Source organism: Podarcis cretensis (genome assembly GCF_951804945.1).
Source record: "Podarcis cretensis genome assembly, chromosome: 2".
Taxonomy (NCBI): domain Eukaryota; kingdom Metazoa; phylum Chordata; class Lepidosauria; order Squamata; family Lacertidae; genus Podarcis; species Podarcis cretensis.
In genome coordinates, this window is record NC_137171.1 from 127,384,854 (window position 1) to 127,402,921 (window position 18,068).

An 18,068-nucleotide genomic window follows, 5' to 3' on the forward strand; every position below is an offset into this window, starting at 1 on the left:
GCATTATTGAATGGAGAGAGCTGGAGATGCAGAAGGAAAGCAGCTGGATAATACTGCATAGGAACCTGGAATGTAAGAACCATGGACCTGGGTAAGTTGGATGTGGTCAAAAATGAAATGGCAAGATAAATATTGACATCCTGGGCATCAGTGAACTAAAATGGACGGCAATGGGTGAATTCAGTTCGGATGACAACCATATCTACTACTGTGGGCAAGAATCCCGTAAAAGATATGGAGTGGCCCTCATAGTCAACAAAAGAGTGGCGAAAGCTGTACTGGGATGCAATCTCAAAAATGACAGAATGATCTCGATATGAATCCAAGGCAGAACTTTTAACATCACAGTAATCCAGGTTTATGCACCAAGTACGGGTGCTGAAGAAACTGAAATCGACCAATTCTATGAAGACTTACAACACCTTATAGAAGTGACACCAAAGAAGGATGTTCTTCTCATTATAGGGGATTGGAATGCTAAAGTAGGGAATCATGAGATAAAAGGAAAAACTGGCAAGTTTGGCCTTGGAGATCAAAACGAAGCAGGGCAAGGGCTAATAGAGTTCTGTCAAGAGAACAAACTGGTCATCACTCTTTTCCAACAACACAAGAGACGACTCTACACATGGACATCACCAGATGGGCAGCATCGAAATCAGATTGATTCTATTCTCTGCAGCCAAAGATGGAGAAGCTCTATACAGTCAGCAAAAACAAGACCTGGAGCTGACTGTGGCTCAGATCATCAGCTTCTTATAGCAAAATTCAAGCTTAAACTGAAGAAAGTAGGGAAAACCACTGGGCCGGTAAGATACAATCTAAATCAAATCCCTTATGAATACACAGTGGAAGTGAGGAACAGGTTTAAAGATTTAGATTTGGTGGACAGAGTGCCTGAAGAACTATGGATGGAGGCTCGTAACATTGTACAGGAGGCAGCAACTAAAACCATCCCAATGAAAAGGAAATGCAAGAAAGCAAAGTGGCTGTCCAACAAGGCCTTACAAATAGCGGGGGAGAGAAGGCAAGCCAAATGCGAGGGAGATAGTGAAAGATACAGGAAATTGAATGCAGATTTCCAAAGAATAGCAAGGAGAGACAAGAAGACCTTCTTAAACGAGCAATACAAAGAAATAGAGGAAAACAACAGAATGGGAAGAACCAGAGATCTCTTCAAGAAAATTGGAGATATGAAAGGAACATTTCGTACAAAGATTACCATAATAAAGGACAAAAGTGGTAAGGACCTAACAGAAGCAGAAGACATCAAGAAGAGGTAGCAATAATACACAGAGGAATTATACCAGAAAGATATGGATGGCTCGTACACCCCAGGTAGTGAGGTTGCTGACCTTGAGGCAGACATCCTGGAGAGTGAAGTCAAATGGGCCTTAGAAAGCACTGCTAATAACAAGGCCAGTGGAAGTGATGATATTCCAGCTGAACTATTTAAAATTTTAAAAGATGATGCTGTTAAGGTGCTACACTCAATATGGCAGCAAGTTTGGAAAACTCAGCAGTGGCCGGAGGATTGGAGAAGATCAGTCTACATCCCAATCCCAAAGAAGGGCAGTGACAAAGAATGCTCCAACTACCACACAATTGCATTCATTTCACACGCTAGCAAGGTTATGCTTAAAATTCTACAAGCAAGGCTCAAGCAGTATGTGGACCGAGAACTCCCAGAAGTGCAAGCTGGATTTAGAAGAGGCAAAGGAACCAGAGACCAAATTGCAAACATGCGCTGGATTATGGAGAAAGCTAGAGAGTTCCAGAAAGACATCTACTTCTGCTTCATTGACTATGCAAAAGCCTTTGACTGTGTCAACCACAGCAAACTATGGCAAGTTCTTATAGAAATGGGAGTGCCTGATCACCTCATCTGTCTCCTGAGAAATCTCTACGTAGGACAAGAAGCTACAGGTAGAACTGGATATGGAACAACTGATTGGTTCTAAATTGGGAAAGGAGTACGGCAAGGCTGTATATTGTCTCCCTGCTTATTTAACTTATATGCAGAATTCATCATGCGAAAGGCTGGGCTGGATGAATACCTAGCCGGAATTAAGATTGCCGGAAGAAATATCAACAACCTCAGATATGCAGATGACACAACCTTGATGGCAGAAAGTGAGGAGGAATTAAAGAACCTTTTATTGAGGGTGAAAGAGGAGAGCACAAAATATGGTCTGAAGCTCAACATCAAAAAAACGAAGATCATGGCCACTGGGCCCATCACCTCCTGGCAAACAGAAGGGGAAGAAATGGAGGCAGTGAGAGATTTTACTTTCTTGAGCTCCATGATCACTGCAGATGGTGACAGCAGCCACAAAATTAAAAGATGCCTGCTCCTTGGGAGAAAAGGACTGACAATCCTAGACAGCATCTTAAAAAGCAGAGACATCACCTTGCCAACAAAGGTCCATATAGTTAAAGCTCTGGTTTTCCCAGTAGTGATGTATGGAAGTGAGAGCTGGACCATAAAGAAGGCTGATCGCCAAAGAATGGATGCTTTGAATTCTGGTGCTGGAGGAGACTCTTGAGAGTCCCATGGACCGCAAGAAGATCAAACCTCTCCATTCCTAAGGAAATCAGCCCTGAGTGCTCACTGGAAGGACAGATCCTGAAGCTGAGACTCCAAGACTTTGGCCACCTCATGAGAAGAGAAGACTCCCTGGAAAAGACCCTGATGCTGGGAAAGATTGAGGGCACAAGGAGAAGGGGACGACAGAGGATGAGATGGTTGGACAGTGTTCTCGAAGCTACCAGCATGAGTTTGACCAAACTGCGGGAGGCAGTGGAAGACAGGAGGGCCTGGCGTTCTCTGGTTCAGGGGGTCACGAATAGTCGGACACAACTGAACGACTAAACAACAACAAACATCCATTGTGGGAAAGAAAAGTAAGAAGATGAAACCAGTGGTGTGTCTACCTGAAGGTAATAATAATAATAATAATAATAATGTGTAAAGAAGAAACCAATCTTCAAATCAGTTTCATATTCCCTGGCCAGGGATGATGGGAGTCTTATCTGGGGGGACAAACTTTTCCCACTTCCTCCCTCCACCCCCGAGGGTCCCCTTTCCCCAGAGGCCCCCCTGGTCGGCTCAGCTTCCTGCCAAATCTCTCCCCATCCCAGGAGGGAGGGGGGAGGTCTCCATCCCGGCCTCTCTCGCCCCCATTAACCCTTCCATGGACTCCCCAGTCTCTCCCCCCCCCCCCCCGCCGCCAATATATAGATATATTTCGCACCTCTTTTCCCTCCTCCTCCGCAGAGCTGCTCCTCTTCCGGGAATGTGGATCAGGCCCCTCCCCTCCCCCCTTACCCCCTCCAAACCTCCCTGCCTCTCTAGGAAGCGGAGCTCACTGATGGGGGGAGGAAGGAATGAGTGGCCCCTCCCTCCCAGGACAGACAAATTCTCCTCCTTCCAAACAAGCTCCGTTTTCCTGTTTCTCTCCTGAGAAAGTCCCGGGTTCGATCCCTGGAGTTGGCAACGAAAGAGACCCCCCCAACTGGGAAAAAGCCCTCTGGGGCAGGAAGGTGACATCCCCCCTTCATCTCTTTTAATCCCTTGCCGGGAGAGGGGGGTCCGGTCAGTTTCACACCCATTTCCCGACGGGGGGGGGGGAGGCAGGGTCGTGGCGCAAGGGGTCCCTGTTACAACAGCCCTGCAAAGTAGACCGGAGTTGCTACACACTTTTGGGACTTAGAGAGTAACTTAAAGCTAATGGGACCCCTGACCATTAGGTCCAGTCATGGCCAATTCTAGGGTTGCGGCTCTCATCTCACTTTATTTGCCGAGGGAGCCGGCGTACAGCTTCTGGATCATGTGGCCAGCAGGACTAAGCCACTTCTGGCGAACCAGAGCAGCGCACGGAAACGCCGTTTACCTTCCCACTGGAGTGGTACCTATTTACCTACTTGCACTTTGACGTGCTTTCGAACTGCTAGGTTGGCAGGAGCAGGGACTGAGCAAGGGGAGCTCACCCTGTCACGGGGATTCGAACCTTCTGATCAGCAAGCCCTAGGCTCTGTGGTTTAACCCGCAGTGCCACCCGCGTCCCTGGACAGTAACTTACGGCAACCGTAAAGGGCAGTCCAGTGTGTCATTACGGGAGCCTCTTTTAAATAGGGGTGGTGTTTGAACTTGGGCTTTGCTAATGTTACGGAATTGGCAGGGGGGGCACTTGTGTGAGAGCAGGTTTCTTTGGCTGTCTCCCCCTTCCTTGCTAGCCCCTTCTGCCCCTTCTTCCCATGGCAAGTCCAGCCAAATTCGACTATGGCGTGTGGTGCATATCTCCGCCTTCAGACGGATGGAGCCAGGCAGCTTTCTGGGTCATGTGCCCAACTTTTCATGAGCTGATATTAAATCCCAAAAGAACTACAGCTGCTTGTTACAAAGGGTGGGGGCCGATTCTGGTAGGTTAATGATATTAACTCTTTCCATGCTCATTTCTGATGCTCAGAAGCAGGTGCACCCTTTCCTAGACCTTCCTGACGACATTCTCTTTTTTTTTTTTTGATAATTTTTATTATTATACATTTTATAAAATTCCCTCCAATTCTTCGTTCAATCCCACATACAACAAATCATAGATATTTTTTGACTTCCTTCAACGTCTCTGACAATCATCCGTAGTTACACCTTTAATACACATTCCCTTCTTTCGTATTGCCATTTTTCCTCCTTACTCCTATTATTTCTCATAAACAATACTTATTGTCTTTTTTTTACAGTGCCTCTTTAAATCCCGCTAGCGTTGTGTTCACACCACATATATTTTTCAGATAATCCACAAATTTCCCCCAGTCTTCGATGAACTTTTGATCTTTAGTATATCTAATTTTCCCAGTTAATTTGTCCAATTCTGCATAGTCTGTCATTTTTAGTCTCCATTCTTCTATCGTCGGTATTTCCTCTTGTTTCCACTTCTGACGACATTCTCAGTCTGACACACAGCATTTACACAGAAACACGGATCAAACATGAAAAACCCTTTACATAACTCCCTTTCTAAAATTCAAGGAGACCATCTTATAACATATCCCCGCTATAACACACAAGTTCTAATTAAATCCTAATATTTACTATATCTAAACATCGAGCACCACAGACCTATAATAATAATAATAATAATAATAATAATAATAATAAAATTTATTATTTATACCCTGCCCATCTGGCTGAGTTTCCCCAATCACTCCCCAATCGAGTGTTAAAAACAGTAAAGCATGAAATATTAACAACTTCCCTAAACAGGGCTGCCTTCAGATGTCTTTTAAAAGTAAGATAGCTGCTTAATTCCTTGACATCTGATGGGAGGGCGTTCCACAGGGCAATGGTCTGGTCCCCTGTAACCTCACTTCTCGCAGGGAGGGAACCGCCAGAAGGCCCTTGGAGCTGGACCTCAGTGTCTGGGCAGAACAATGGGGGTGGAGACGCTCCTTCAGGTATACAGGACTGAGGCTGTTAGGGCTTGAAAGGTCAGCACCAACACTTTGAATTGTGTCCGGAAACGTACTCAAATATTCCTCTGCAGTAAAAGAGGCAAATGGAAGCCTTCCCATTGTCTTTGTGCTTACAAATACTGTCTTAAGGAGGGATGAACAGGGTGGGCCTGTGACCTGGATTCAGGAACTAAAGTATTTACCATCACAAAAGAATGCCCAGGCTGCCCAGGTAATGCAGTTAGTGACCATTAACAGGTATCCTTGGGGACAGGTTTTCTGCTGTAGACCGCCTCCTGTGATGTATTCCTGCTGTAGACAGTCTCCTTCGGTATGATATTTGGGGGGTGGTCTTGGGTGGGCAATTTCAAAAGACTATATAAGGCCTTGCACACCTCCCTCCTGGTTGTGGTGAGGGGGGGACCCTGTTGCAACAGGGTAATAAAGATCCGTCTTACTAGCCGCTTTGCTTCCCATATACTCTGGTTGGCCTCTGTTATTTTCTCCTACCTATATGGAACCCACTTAAGGACTATATGGGCTCTTGGATACCCCATAAGGGGAAAGGAGCAGGTTTTTTCTTATAACAAAGGTCGTAAGAATATGTTTGGTTGGCACGCTTATTTATGGCAGGATAAAACTAAAAACACAAGAGCTCTATGAATCAGGTTATTCAGAAAATCCTTTTTACAGTATGGGATAAATATAATAATCTGCTGGAAAGAAAAACACCTCTTTGGCTCCAACCCACAAAAGCATCAACTTTTTAAAAAATGCAATACGGAAGAAGCAAAGGGCAACTTACAGAGATCTTTCGGACTTTTCGGAAGAAAAAATAAAACTGAATAAACAGGATGAGGTGGGAGGTGTGGTGGCGGGTTGGTTTCAATACCATCAAATCATCTTGTTTGGACAAGATAAAGGGAGAGGTTTTTGGACTGAAATTTCACAGTTTGAAAGAGATATTATTGCGAGGAAAGAGAAAGTGTTTCCTAAATTTCAGGTAGAAAATTGTCCAATCTGAAGAAGTGTGCATGCACACGAAAGCTTATCCCCAGAACAAACTCAGCTGGTCTCTTAGGGACCCAGCCAGGCGCCCCATGACCCCAGGGATTTCTGCCAGGGGCAAACCGGGAGAATGGGGGGCCTCAGCCCCACCCCCAGCCCTGCATGGGGTCCTCATTCGCCTTCCAGCCAAGGCGTCCGGGGGGGGGGCAGGGCAGCTGAGCATCTCTCGGCCCCCCAGAAAAAAGAAAGGGGAGTCTGGCGGTGCTGCTGCTGCCCAGGAGATCTTGCCAGGCCAGCCCTGCAGGTGTTGGGTCCCCCCTTCCCCCCTGGGTCGGGGCCCCTGTCCGCTTTCCTGGTCTGCAATAGAAAGGGCTGGGGGGGGGGGTCTCCACTGACGCCCCTCCTCCTTTTCCGGTCAGGAAACTTCCGGCGCATTTCGTAGCGACACTTCCCGTTCCTTTTGGGATTCGCTTGCCCCTAGAGCTACATCCACAGAGCAGCCCCTCCCTGTGTTGGGATGGGAAGCGGACGGGACGGCGCTGCCTCTGGGGGCTCCATGGGGACATGGCCCCCCTCCTTCCTCCTCCCCACAGCAGGGGGTCGAGATGGCTGCGGGGGGGGGCATCGTATTTGGGGGTGACCTGGGTTTGCGGGGAGAGAAGGACGTGGTTTTCAATCTAAAAACAGGGAGGCTGGGAGGGAAGAGGATGAATGAGAAGTAGGGAAGGGCTGCCCCTCCCCCTGTGGGTCAGGAGAGTGGGGGAGGGGCGGACCCAGGGAAGCCAGGGGGTTCCTCCCCCTCCCGCCCAGATTTGCCTCGCAAGGTCCTCTGTGAAGCCTAGAGATGGACCCAGCCTCGGGGGGTGGGAAGAGACATGGGGCTGCCTGAGAGAGAAGGGGCGCTTCCTTTCCCCCCCCTCCTCCCCACAGGCTCTCCTGCGCCCAGAGACCCCCTTGACCTCGCCAGGCAGGGAGAGGGTGGGGTCCCCTTCCCCCATGAGAGAATGCAATGGGGTTGTGAGGGGGGGAGGGGGAGACTCCTTTCTGCTCACCTCACAAGAGGGTCCCCGTTGTGTCTCTGAGGGACAAGAGAGGAGGAGCCCCTCCCCCCGCTGCTTCTTTCCCTCAGCGACTCTGAGGGCAACGACTTTTCCCGCCTTTTCCCAACTTCCCGCCCTTCGAAATCTGAGCCTCGCCTCAGTTTCAGGCGCCAAGGAGGCAGATTCCCCGGGCTCCCTGATTTATTAGTGGATTTCTTCTCATTCGCCCTGATTTCTGCTCATATATCTTGCTTTTGGAGGTTCTCTCTGCTTCTTTAGAAAGAAGGCTGCATAAAAAACCCTCACCACTGCCTGCACCCCATACAGTATGTAAAAGTCTGATTTCTTCCTATGTGCTGTGTATAATTCTTCCTCCAGGACTGTTCCTCCTTCCTGGCAGTGTCACTTCCAAACTAATAATTCTTCCCTCACTGTCCTTAAATAGCTGCTTGGGGTCTAGTTTGGGGCCTGCATAAAGAACCTCCTCTCTCTTTTTTCCTTTTAGCTGTAGGTACAAATTCATGGCCAAAAGCCTTATTGATACACAATCTTCCATCCGATGCCTGCTTACTCGGAAGTAAGTCCTACTCTGCTCCCATGTGCGGAGCCAGCAGTTCAGGCAGTTCTGCTAGCAGGAGGCCAAAGGACCCGGAGTGGTTTGCAACCAGGGTGGTTTCCAAATGCAGCCCTTTGTGATACGTTTCCATTTATTCTTTTGCGTGGGGACTGGCCAGATTGAAACCCCCCCCCCCCATTCAAAAGAAAGACTAGCAAAAGATTTCAAAGGCGGAATTTCCAAAAGATGGCACTTTGTCCTGAATTTAAGACAAGTCAGTCGAAAATTCATGGGCTTTTTTTGGCGTTTATTTGGGGCCTTGTCTAAATAAAAGCTCTACAGTTTTCGGGGGTCCTGGTTTTCCCTTTTTGAAATATGGCAACCCTAATTATTCTGGGCTCTGCTTGAATGGAAACTCCCTTTTAGAGCTCTGTCGGTAGAGCATGAGACTCTGAATCTATGGGTCGGGGATTTGACCCCCACTTTGGGCAAAATATTCCTGCATTGCATGGGCCTGGACTAGATGACCCTTGTGGTCCCTTCCAACTTGACAATTCTAGGATTCTACCATGTGTAAAGATCGCCCCCTTGTGGGCAGTGGAGGAATGATGTCATGTTGGTTGGTGGGAACTGTTCTTGAGTGTTGCCTTGTCACACACATGCAACACCACAACAGTCCTGTGAAAGGAAGAGGGGTGCATTTCTGCAGGCTGATGTCCATCCATCCAGCTGCCCAGGCCCCAGCACCTCCCCCTAAGAGTGAAGGGTCCCAGTCTGGAAATCCCCCCTTCCTGCTGGAGATGAGGCAGTGAGGGATTCCAGACAGACAGAGGCGCCCTTGCTCTGGAATTCCCTTGCCAGCAGGGAGACTTCAAAAGCCCCCCCCCCCCATGCCTCCCCCTTCCCTCATTTAGTAGGGAGACTTCATCTTGTGGTTGGGTCATTTTAAATCCACTTTTTCCTCTCTTTTCCTGCAATTTTAAGCAACTGTGGCTCTTATGATCCCTGCAGGATATTAAGCGTGGTTCTAACCTCCCTATTACAGGTGGAAAGAGGAATGTGGGGCTTGCTTATAATATCTTAGGGTGGCAGGATTAAGATTTGGGACTGGGACTTTCAGATTCAGAGCCACTTTTCGCATGAGATTTCTTCCTACTACTGGAGGAAAGTATGTCTGAGGTTTATGACAGAAATATAATTATTACGGGTGAATTTAATGGAGTAATATCACTGGACTATCACTGGACATGAGGGACGCAGGTGGCGCTGTGGGTTAAAGCCTCAGCGCCTAGGGCTTGCCGATCGAAAGGTCGGCGGTTCGAATCCCTGCGGCGGGGTGCGCTCCCGCTGCTCGGTCCCAGCGCCTGCCAACCTAGCAGTTCGAAAGCACCTCCGGGTACAAGTAGATAAATAGGGACCGCTTACCAGCGGGAAGGTAAACGGCGTTTCCGTGTGCGGCTCTGGCTCGCCAGAGCAGCGATGTCACGCTGGCCACGTGACCCGGAAGTGTCTCCGGACAGCGCTGGCCCCTGGCCTCTTAAGTGAGATGGGCGCACAACCCAGAGTCTGTCAAGACTGGCCCGTACGGGCAGGGGTACCTTTACCTTTACCTTATCACTGGACTATGACAGAACACTGAGGGAAAGTATCTCAGAAGAAGGCAAAATACCAAATACTTTTTTGATATGGTTACAACAATGGATCTACTAGATCAGGGGTCAGCAGACTTTTTCAGCAGGGGGCCAGTCCACTGTCCCTCAGACCTTGTTGGGGGCCGGACTATATTTCGGGGGGAGATGAGCAATTTTGGCCCACCCACAAAGAGGCCTGAAGATGTTTGGCTTTACCAGTTGTCATCCCAGTAGCCCCAGTTGTGCTTCTCCAGCCCGCTGCCAGGGCAGGGCAGGAGGCTGCGTTGGCCGGAGAAGACAGAAGCAGAAGCCCCGGCGGAGCTTTCCAACTTTGCTGGAGTCTAGCCCTGCGGATGCTGGATTGATCAGAAAACTCGAGATGGCAGGCAAGCAAAGAGGAAGCAAATCAATGGCTAGAAGGCCTGATCATTTATTTGTTGCAACAAAGGTCTCAAAAAAGAAAATGTCCAGAACAAAGATTACATGAGTTTTTAATAGTTCCCACAACACATTTTTCATAGTTTCATTAAAACATCACAGGTATGTCCCGGAAGAGGAGTGGTGTTGGGCAGAAATCTGTGATCCAGACATGCCCATGTCAATCACACCTTGTTTCAACATCCATCTAACACAAGGAAAAGAAAATATCCCCCCATCATCATGGAGGTCCACTTCCAAGGGACTTCTGGCAGTTCCCTCACATTTACAGGGTACCAGGCAGAGGTCCTTCTCGGTAGTGGCACCCTTCCTGTGGAACACACGCCCCCCAATATCAGATGTCAAAGAGAGGAAGAACTACATGACTTTTGGAAGACCTCTGAAGGCAGCCCTGTTCAGGAGCAGGGTGGAGATATCCCAGAAGTGGAGGCTTTGCGCTGAGAGATCCCTGCCTCCACTCCTCCTTGCACACAAGTAGGAGCGGGAGGGCAGCCCCGCTGAGGAGTGGCTGGCTGCCTTCAAGTGGTGCAGGGGCTCTCAGATACAGCTTCTGGGCTGCCTCCACCTTCCCCAACCCCAGCAACTATTCTGCCTGGCTGCCTTCACGGGGTTGCAGGGAATCTGAGGCGGAGGTGGGGGCTCCTTTAAAATTCTCCCTTGAGGGGAGTGCAGCCTCAAACCCCTCAACGGAAAGTGCGACAGAGCCTGTCCCTCCCCAGCTCAGCAGCCCCAATCCAGCTCCTCTTCCCGTGTAAGCAGCAACGCTGCCTAGCGGAGCAGCCCAATCCCATTCCTACTTGCCGCCCGGCCCGCCTTCCCTCACAAGGAAAACAGAAGTATGGCACTCAAAACGGAAGTTATACTCAGAACAGAACATGTTCGGCTTCCGAAAAAAAGTTCCAAATTGGAACACTCGTTTCTGGGTTTGAAGAGTTCAGGTTGCAAGTAGTTTGGGAACTAAGGTGTTTGAAAACTGAGGTACCACTGTATTTATTTTTCCCAATTACAACTGTATTTATCCCCTCCCCCAGTGGTGAAAATGAGAGTACTGTAGGGATCAGATGGGATTACCATGAGGAATTATAAAATATACATCAAGCCATTGTGTCCACGATGAAGACATTGTGTTGACTGGGTTTGATATTTTGACGATAATTTCTGATTAAATCCCATAAGATTCTACATTCGTGCCCTTTTCATGCCCTTTCCCCTCTGCTGCCCATTTCTCTCTTGCCTGAAAAGTCACGTACACAGCCCAGTTGCTTCGCCAGGCAGGCCTCCTGGGCCATAAAGATAGTGGGCAAGCTTCTTTGAAGTAGGTTTCTACATGGTAATCTTAGGATGTTAATGTTAGGGCCAGGAAACATATCTCACAGGAAGGTGATAATGATCCGCTGTCCTCCTGGCCACCCTCCTTATGACCTCTGGGGTTGCCAGATGCTCTTCTTTGTAGTTCTGTTCTTTGTTTACCCCAGAAATATTTGTGCTTAATTAGTTTTAGTAGTTTAACTTTCTCCCCACGTGGGTTTGTTGAAATGCTCAGATGAAATCTGATTAGTTCGTACGAACACTCTGTAAAAAGTTCTTTTGTGAATAAAACGGCCTGGGCCGGGGGCTGTGGGAATCAGACAAGCACAGAGAGACACGATTATACGCACCCTTCCCAGAGTCTTGTTGGTTCAAGTCTCTGTGTGTATCCTTTTTAATCAGAGTTCAATCCTTCCTTTACTTTGCAAACGCAGCAAGTACCCCCTAAGCATTTTTTTTAAAGAAAAAAAGCACTGTTATACCATAACATTACAGATCAATGGAAAGACAATTTAATGAAGAATGTAAGGCAATAACTTTTATGAAGGATTATTCATTACAACAGTAGTCATAAAGAAGAAATGTGAAACAAACATAAAAAAATTAAATATACAGGTAGAATTGCCGCGTTATAGTAATAATAATAATTTATTATTTATACCCTGCCCATCTGGCTGGGCCACTCTGGGCGGCTTCCAACAAAATATTACATTACAATAATGCATCAAACGTTAAAAGCTTCCCTAAACAAGGCTGCTTTCAGATGTCTTCTAAAAGTCTGGTGGTAGTTGTTCTCTTTGACATCTGGTGGGAGGGTGTTCCACAGGGCGGGAGCCACCACCAAGAAGGCCCTCTGCCTGGTTCCCTGTAACTTGGCTTCTCGCAGTGAGGGAACCACCAGAAGGCCCTTGGCGCTAGACCTCGGTGTCCGGGCAGAACGATGCGGGTGGAGACGCTCCTTCAGGTATACTGGACCGAGACTGTTTAGGGCTTTCAAGGTCAGCACCAATGCTTTGAATTGTGCTCGGAAACGTACTGGGAGCCAATATAGGCCTTTCTAGACCTGTGTTCTGTGGTCTCGGCGGTTGCTCCCAGTCACCAGTGCAGCTGCCGCATTCTGCATTAGTTGTAGTTTCCAGGTCACCTTCAAAGGTAGCCCCACATAGAGCGCATTGCAATAGTTGGCACTTTGTGATAAATAAGTGGGTTTTGCGTTGCAGTTTGGGTACTCTTGTCTCTAAAAGGTTTGCCATCACTGCCCTCGGATCATGTCCAGTTGCAAAGGTGGACGGAGGCTTTCCACCCTCAGGCCAAGAGGTGGCTCCTGCCTTGGGGCAGCTGGTGGATTTGGAGGAAGCTGACCCTTAGCACTCTGGGTTGGGGACCTGCCTGAACCTCCTTCCACATTATACTCATCCTTACGGTTTCATTTTGGGGATAGCATTCTACACACACATCTGTCACCATGGTTCCCGCCCCCCAGCACATTGCTTTGAGATGCTCTGGTACAGCCCCTTCTTCACTGTGCCCCCTTCCCTCCTCATGCAAGACCACCAGTTTCAGCTCCACTTTGAGCAACTCTCCATTCCCAGATACAAGCATTTCCAAGTCCCTCCACCAAACACCAACACCAGCTCACTCTCAGTCCACCCTCATTCAGCAGCAACACGACTGATTCACATTAAATATTATATTATGCTTACTATTGTGAAATGTGACCTTCACTACTTTAAATAAATGTCTAGAACACGTTACAAACAACAGAAGCTAACATACGCTGCATGGAATTAAGATTGATTTCCTGTTATTGATGTGAAAGAAAATGTCAACTTGGAGAGAAAAAGGTTCTAATCTCTAAAAAGCGTTGCATAATAACCAAAGCAGGATCAATACTCCTTCTAGTTAAACCCTTTCTCTTCTTTAATTGATGGCCTGTAGGTGTTTCCACTCTTACAGCTCTTACCCCTGGGAGTCTTTTGATGGTTTGTAAGACTTCCACTACAACTGAACCTCTGTCCACTTCCCTAGGACTTATATTGTTTCTCCCCTGTATGAGTTCGTTGATGTTTTGTAAGAACTCCATTTGCACTGAAACTCTTTCCACACTACATACATTTAAATGGTTTCTCCCCCGTGTGACACCGTTGATGAATTCTAAGTTGTGCACTCTGACTGAAGGTCTTTCCACATTCCATGCATTTAAATGGTTTCTCCCCTTTGTGAGTTAGTTGATGTTTTCTAAGGTCTCCACTCTGACTGAAGCTCTTTCCACATTCCATGCACTGAAATGGTTTCTCCCCTGTGTGACTCCGTTGATGAATTCTAAGGTGTCCACTCTGACTGAAGCTCTTTCCACACTCCATGCATTTAAATGGTTTCTCCCCTGTGTGACTCCGTTGATGTTTTCTAAGGTGTCCACTCCGACTGAAGCTCTTTCCACACTCCATACATTCAAATGGTTTCTCCCCTGTGTGACTCCGTTGATGAATTCTAAGGTCTCCAGTCTGACTGAAGCTCTTTCCACACTCCATACATTCAAATGGTTTCTCCCCAGTGTGACTCCGTTGATGAATTCTAAGGTGTCCACTCCCACTGAAGCTCTTTCCACACTCCATACATTTAAAAGGTTTCTCCCCAGTGTGACTCCGTTGATGAATTCTAAGGTGTCCACTCTGACTGAAGCTCTTTCCACACTCCATGCATTTAAATGGCTTCTCCCCTGTGTGACTCCGTTGATGTTTTCTAAGGTGTCCACTCTGACTGAAGCTCTTTCCACACTCCATACATTCAAATGGTTTCTCCCCTGTGTGACTCCGTTGATGAATTCTAAGGTGTCCACTCCGACTGAAGCTCTTTCCACACTCCATACATTCAAATGGTTTCTCCCCAGTGTGACTCCGTTGATGAATTCTAAGGTGTCCACTCCCACTGAAGCTCTTTCCACACTCCATACATTTAAAAGGTTTCTCCCCAGTGTGACTCCGTTGATGAATTCCAAGGTCTCCACTCTGACTGAAGCTCTTTCCACACTCCATGCATTTAAATGGCTTCTCCCCTGTGTGACTCCGTTGATGTTTTCTAAGGTGTCCACTCTGACTGAAGCTCTTTCCACACTCCATACATTCAAATGGTTTCTCCCCTGTGTGACTCCGTTGATGAATTCTAAGGTGTCCACTCCCACTGAAGCTCTTTCCACACTCCATACATTCAAATGGTTTCTCCCCAGTGTGACTCCGTTGATGAATTCTAAGGTGTCCACTCCCACTGAAGCTCTTTCCACACTCCATACATTTAAAAGGTTTCTCCCCAGTGTGACTCCGTTGATGAATTCTAAGGTGTCCACTCTGACTGAAGCTCTTTCCACACTCCATGCATTTAAATGGCTTCTCCCCCGTGTGACTCTGTTGATGTCTTCTTAGTGTTCCACTCTGAATGAAGCTCTTTCCACACTCCATGCATTTAAATGGTTTCTCCCCTGTGTGACTCCGTTGATGGATTCTAAGGTGTCCATTTCTATTGAAACTCTTTCCACACTCCATGCATTTAAATGATTTCTCCCCTGTGTGAGTCCGTTGATGAATTCTAAGGCTTCTGCTAATAGTGAAGCTCTTTCCACACTCCATACATTCAAATGGTTTCTCCCCAGTGTGAATCCGTCGATGAATTTTAAGGTGTCCACTCCCACTGAAGCTCTTTCCACACTCCATACATTTAAAAGGTTTCTCCCCAGTGTGAGTCCGTAGATGAATTCTAAGGCTTCTACTAGTAGTGTAGCTCTTTCCACACTCCATGCAATTAAATGGTTTCTCCCCTGTGTGAGTCCATTGATGAATTTTAAGTTTTCCACTCTCAGTGAAGCTCCTTCCACACTCCAAGCATTTAAATGGTTTCTCCCCTGTGTGAGTCCATTGATGTTTTCTAAGTTTTCCACTGTCAGTGAAGCTCCTTCCACACTCCATACTTTCAAATTGTTTATGTTCTCTCTTTTCACACTCCATGTATTTAAATGGTTTCTTCGTTAGTCCCATTGGACATGGCCCACCAAAATTCTGACTGCCTTCTCCATTGTCTTCTTTCAATGGGGTGGGGAGAAAATCCTATTAGTTTTCTAGGAAGAGAACAAAGGAATATTACACACATCGATTAACACCTGCTCTTATTTTAACGTCTTGTACAATCTCTCCTGTCCTCCATATGTTCCAAATTTTTAAAAAGGCAAATGAAATAATGTAAAATAATGGTCATGCATCATCAGCCTTTTATAACCCTTAATTATCGTTAATGATGCAGTATTATCTTATAATACGGTTGAACTGTGGTCTTTATGTTTTATAAAAAGGATTTTCGCACAGGAAAAGGAGCTGCTCTGTGTTCCATGGACCTGGCCAATATTCATCAGGGTCCTAAGTTCATCATGAAGTTCTTCATCCTCTGCACAATAATCCTCCACCCCTTGGGCCACATTTTGTCCCCTTCGACCTCTAGATCTTTATTAATCACCTGCACATTCCCTTTCACCTGAGGAGGTGCATAGTGACCATTTTGGGAGACCCATATATAAGTCTAGTGACAAGGCTTGGTGCTTGTGGTCGGTTGAAGGAGTGCTCAGTTGGAGAATGTTCTTGGGGTTGGACCTCCATCTCTCAGCCTTGCATTATTGAATGGAGAGAGCTGGAGATGCAGAAAGAAAGCAGCTGGAGCCTGACCGCTGGTTGGGCCAGATTGAGACACCCACCCCAATTATGATTTATAATAATTATATGCCGCCGGGTCTCGCACCTGCCTCCTGACACTGGCTTATCTTAGTGGAGATTCCCTGTCCAGGCCTCTCTCACTGTTCTTCCTCCTTTGCCGTGGGTGGCCAAGGGCTTCTGGATATTCTAGCTCTGCTCCAACTGGGAATTATTTATTAAATTTGTATACCTCTCTTCATATGAAGGAAGGAATTAATGTTGGGGGCAAACCATTTCCTTCAGAAGGTCTTCCCCAGCGACCAGCAGGGTTGATAAACTGCTCAGTGGGGACACCTTGGCTTTATAGTGTTAGGGTCTGGATACCAATCACAATTCCTCAGAAATGTCTCAAGAACCCTTAAGATCCAGTTCCACCAAATCCCAAGTAGCACTGAGCCCTAGAGGAACCTTCTATGCTGAGTTGAGGCACCTCTGGCCCTCCAGATGTGGTTGGACTCAAAGTACCACCTGCCCAAGCAAGGATGGCCCATGGCCAGGGAGGATGGGCGTCTTATCTGGTGGGACACACTTTCCCCTTCTTCCCCCTCCTCTGAAAATGCGGAATGGGGGAGGTGGGGCACATTGACGCAAGGGGGACATTGACACACCAACAATATTTCAATATCAAGAGATGATATTCGTGTCGCGACATCACCCAAATGTGCCTATACATGTGTGAGTAGAATAGTTGCCACTGCGCTGGCCGCCAGTTAGCCGTTGGCGTTTGAAGAGAGTAGGTGTGTTTTTAGCACGACCAACTAAAAATTATGTGAAATGTAAAAGTGTTCCAACACTTTTTTACGTCATTTAGTTAAGATTTAAAAATACCAAAGGTAAGTTATTCCACTCAGTAATCAAGATTACAGGTGATTTTCAAATAAGTTCAGTGGCTTTATTAACAATTGTTAGATTTTTGAAAATATCTGTTGGGGCACTTTGATACACTAAGACATGGGACACATTGATATGTATAAAAGTGCCCCGTTTAGTGTACAATAATCTCTAAACTCATTAAATTTGAAAAGAAAAAACCTGTTGTTTGCTACGTGGCCAAAGTCATTTCTAAATATAATATGATTTCACGGATGTTGTTTTGCGGTTGCCAAAACCAAATTTCCCAAAGGGCACATCTTGAACACCATCTCTTTATACTTTTTCTATTGACTTATGTGGATATAATGTGTAACAGAAGCTAAATGTTAAGTACCGTATTTTTCGCCCCATAGGACGCACTTTCCCCCCTCCAAAAATGAAGGGGAAATGTGTGTGCATCCTATGGGGTGAATGCAGGCGTTCACTGAAGCCTGGAGAGTGAGAGGGGTCGGTGTGCACCGACCCCTCTCGCTCTCCAGGCTTCACGCAGATCTCCGCAGGGCTCCCACGGCTTGCGGAGAGTTGCCTGTATGCTGAAGCCCGGGCATATCCCCGCTATAACACACAAGTTCTAATTAAATCCTAGTATTTACTATACCTAAACATTGAGCACCACAGACTAATAATAGTAGTAATAATAATAATTTATTATTTATACCCTGCCCATCTGGCTAAGTTTCCCCAATCACTCTGGGCGGCTCCCAATCAAGTGTTAAAAACAGTAAAGCATTAAATATTAACAACTTCCCTGTACAGAGCTGCCTTCAGATGTTTTTTAAAAGTAAGATAGCTGCTTATTTCCTTGACATCTGATGGGAGGGTGTTCCACAGGGCAAGCGCCACTACCCAGAAGACCCTCTGTCTGGTTCCCTGTAACGTCACTTCTTGCAATAAGGGAACCGCCAGAAGGCCCTCGGCGCCGGATCTCAGTGTCCAGGTTAAACGATGGAGGTGGAGACGCTCCTTCAGGTATACAGGACTGAGGCCATTTGGGGCTTGAAAGGTCAGCACCAACACTTTGAATTGTGCTCAG

The 18,068-nt window shown here is 47.0% G+C and overlaps 3 protein-coding genes across 6 annotated transcripts in view; all 3 read right to left on the minus strand.

Annotated features, from left to right (window-relative positions):
* Positions 1-18,068, minus strand: part of LOC307209894 (uncharacterized protein) — a gene marked incomplete at its 3' end in the record, with an annotated part of 54,055 nt that overhangs the window by 24,915 nt on the left and 11,072 nt on the right. The window lies entirely within an intron of this gene.
* On the minus strand, positions 9,896-17,426 carry LOC307209898 (uncharacterized protein; the record flags this gene model as incomplete). The annotated part of the gene is made up of 3 exons (XM_079965277.1): positions 16,209-17,426; positions 14,460-15,537; positions 9,896-9,962 (listed from the first exon to the last, which is right to left on the minus strand). Exons 2-3 carry the CDS (start codon positions 15,455-15,457, stop codon positions 9,896-9,898), a joined length of 1,065 nt encoding a protein of 354 aa, XP_079821403.1. The 5' UTR covers positions 15,458-15,537; positions 16,209-17,426.
* Positions 11,919-18,068, minus strand: part of LOC307209507 (uncharacterized protein) — a 200,319-nt gene continuing 194,169 nt past the window's right edge. For all 4 annotated transcript variants that reach the window (XR_013835625.1, XR_013835626.1, XR_013835627.1 and 1 more), the window contains one exon: positions 11,919-13,711. The gene's annotated coding sequence lies outside the window, so the exon portion shown is untranslated. The remainder of the gene's footprint in view (positions 13,712-18,068) is intronic.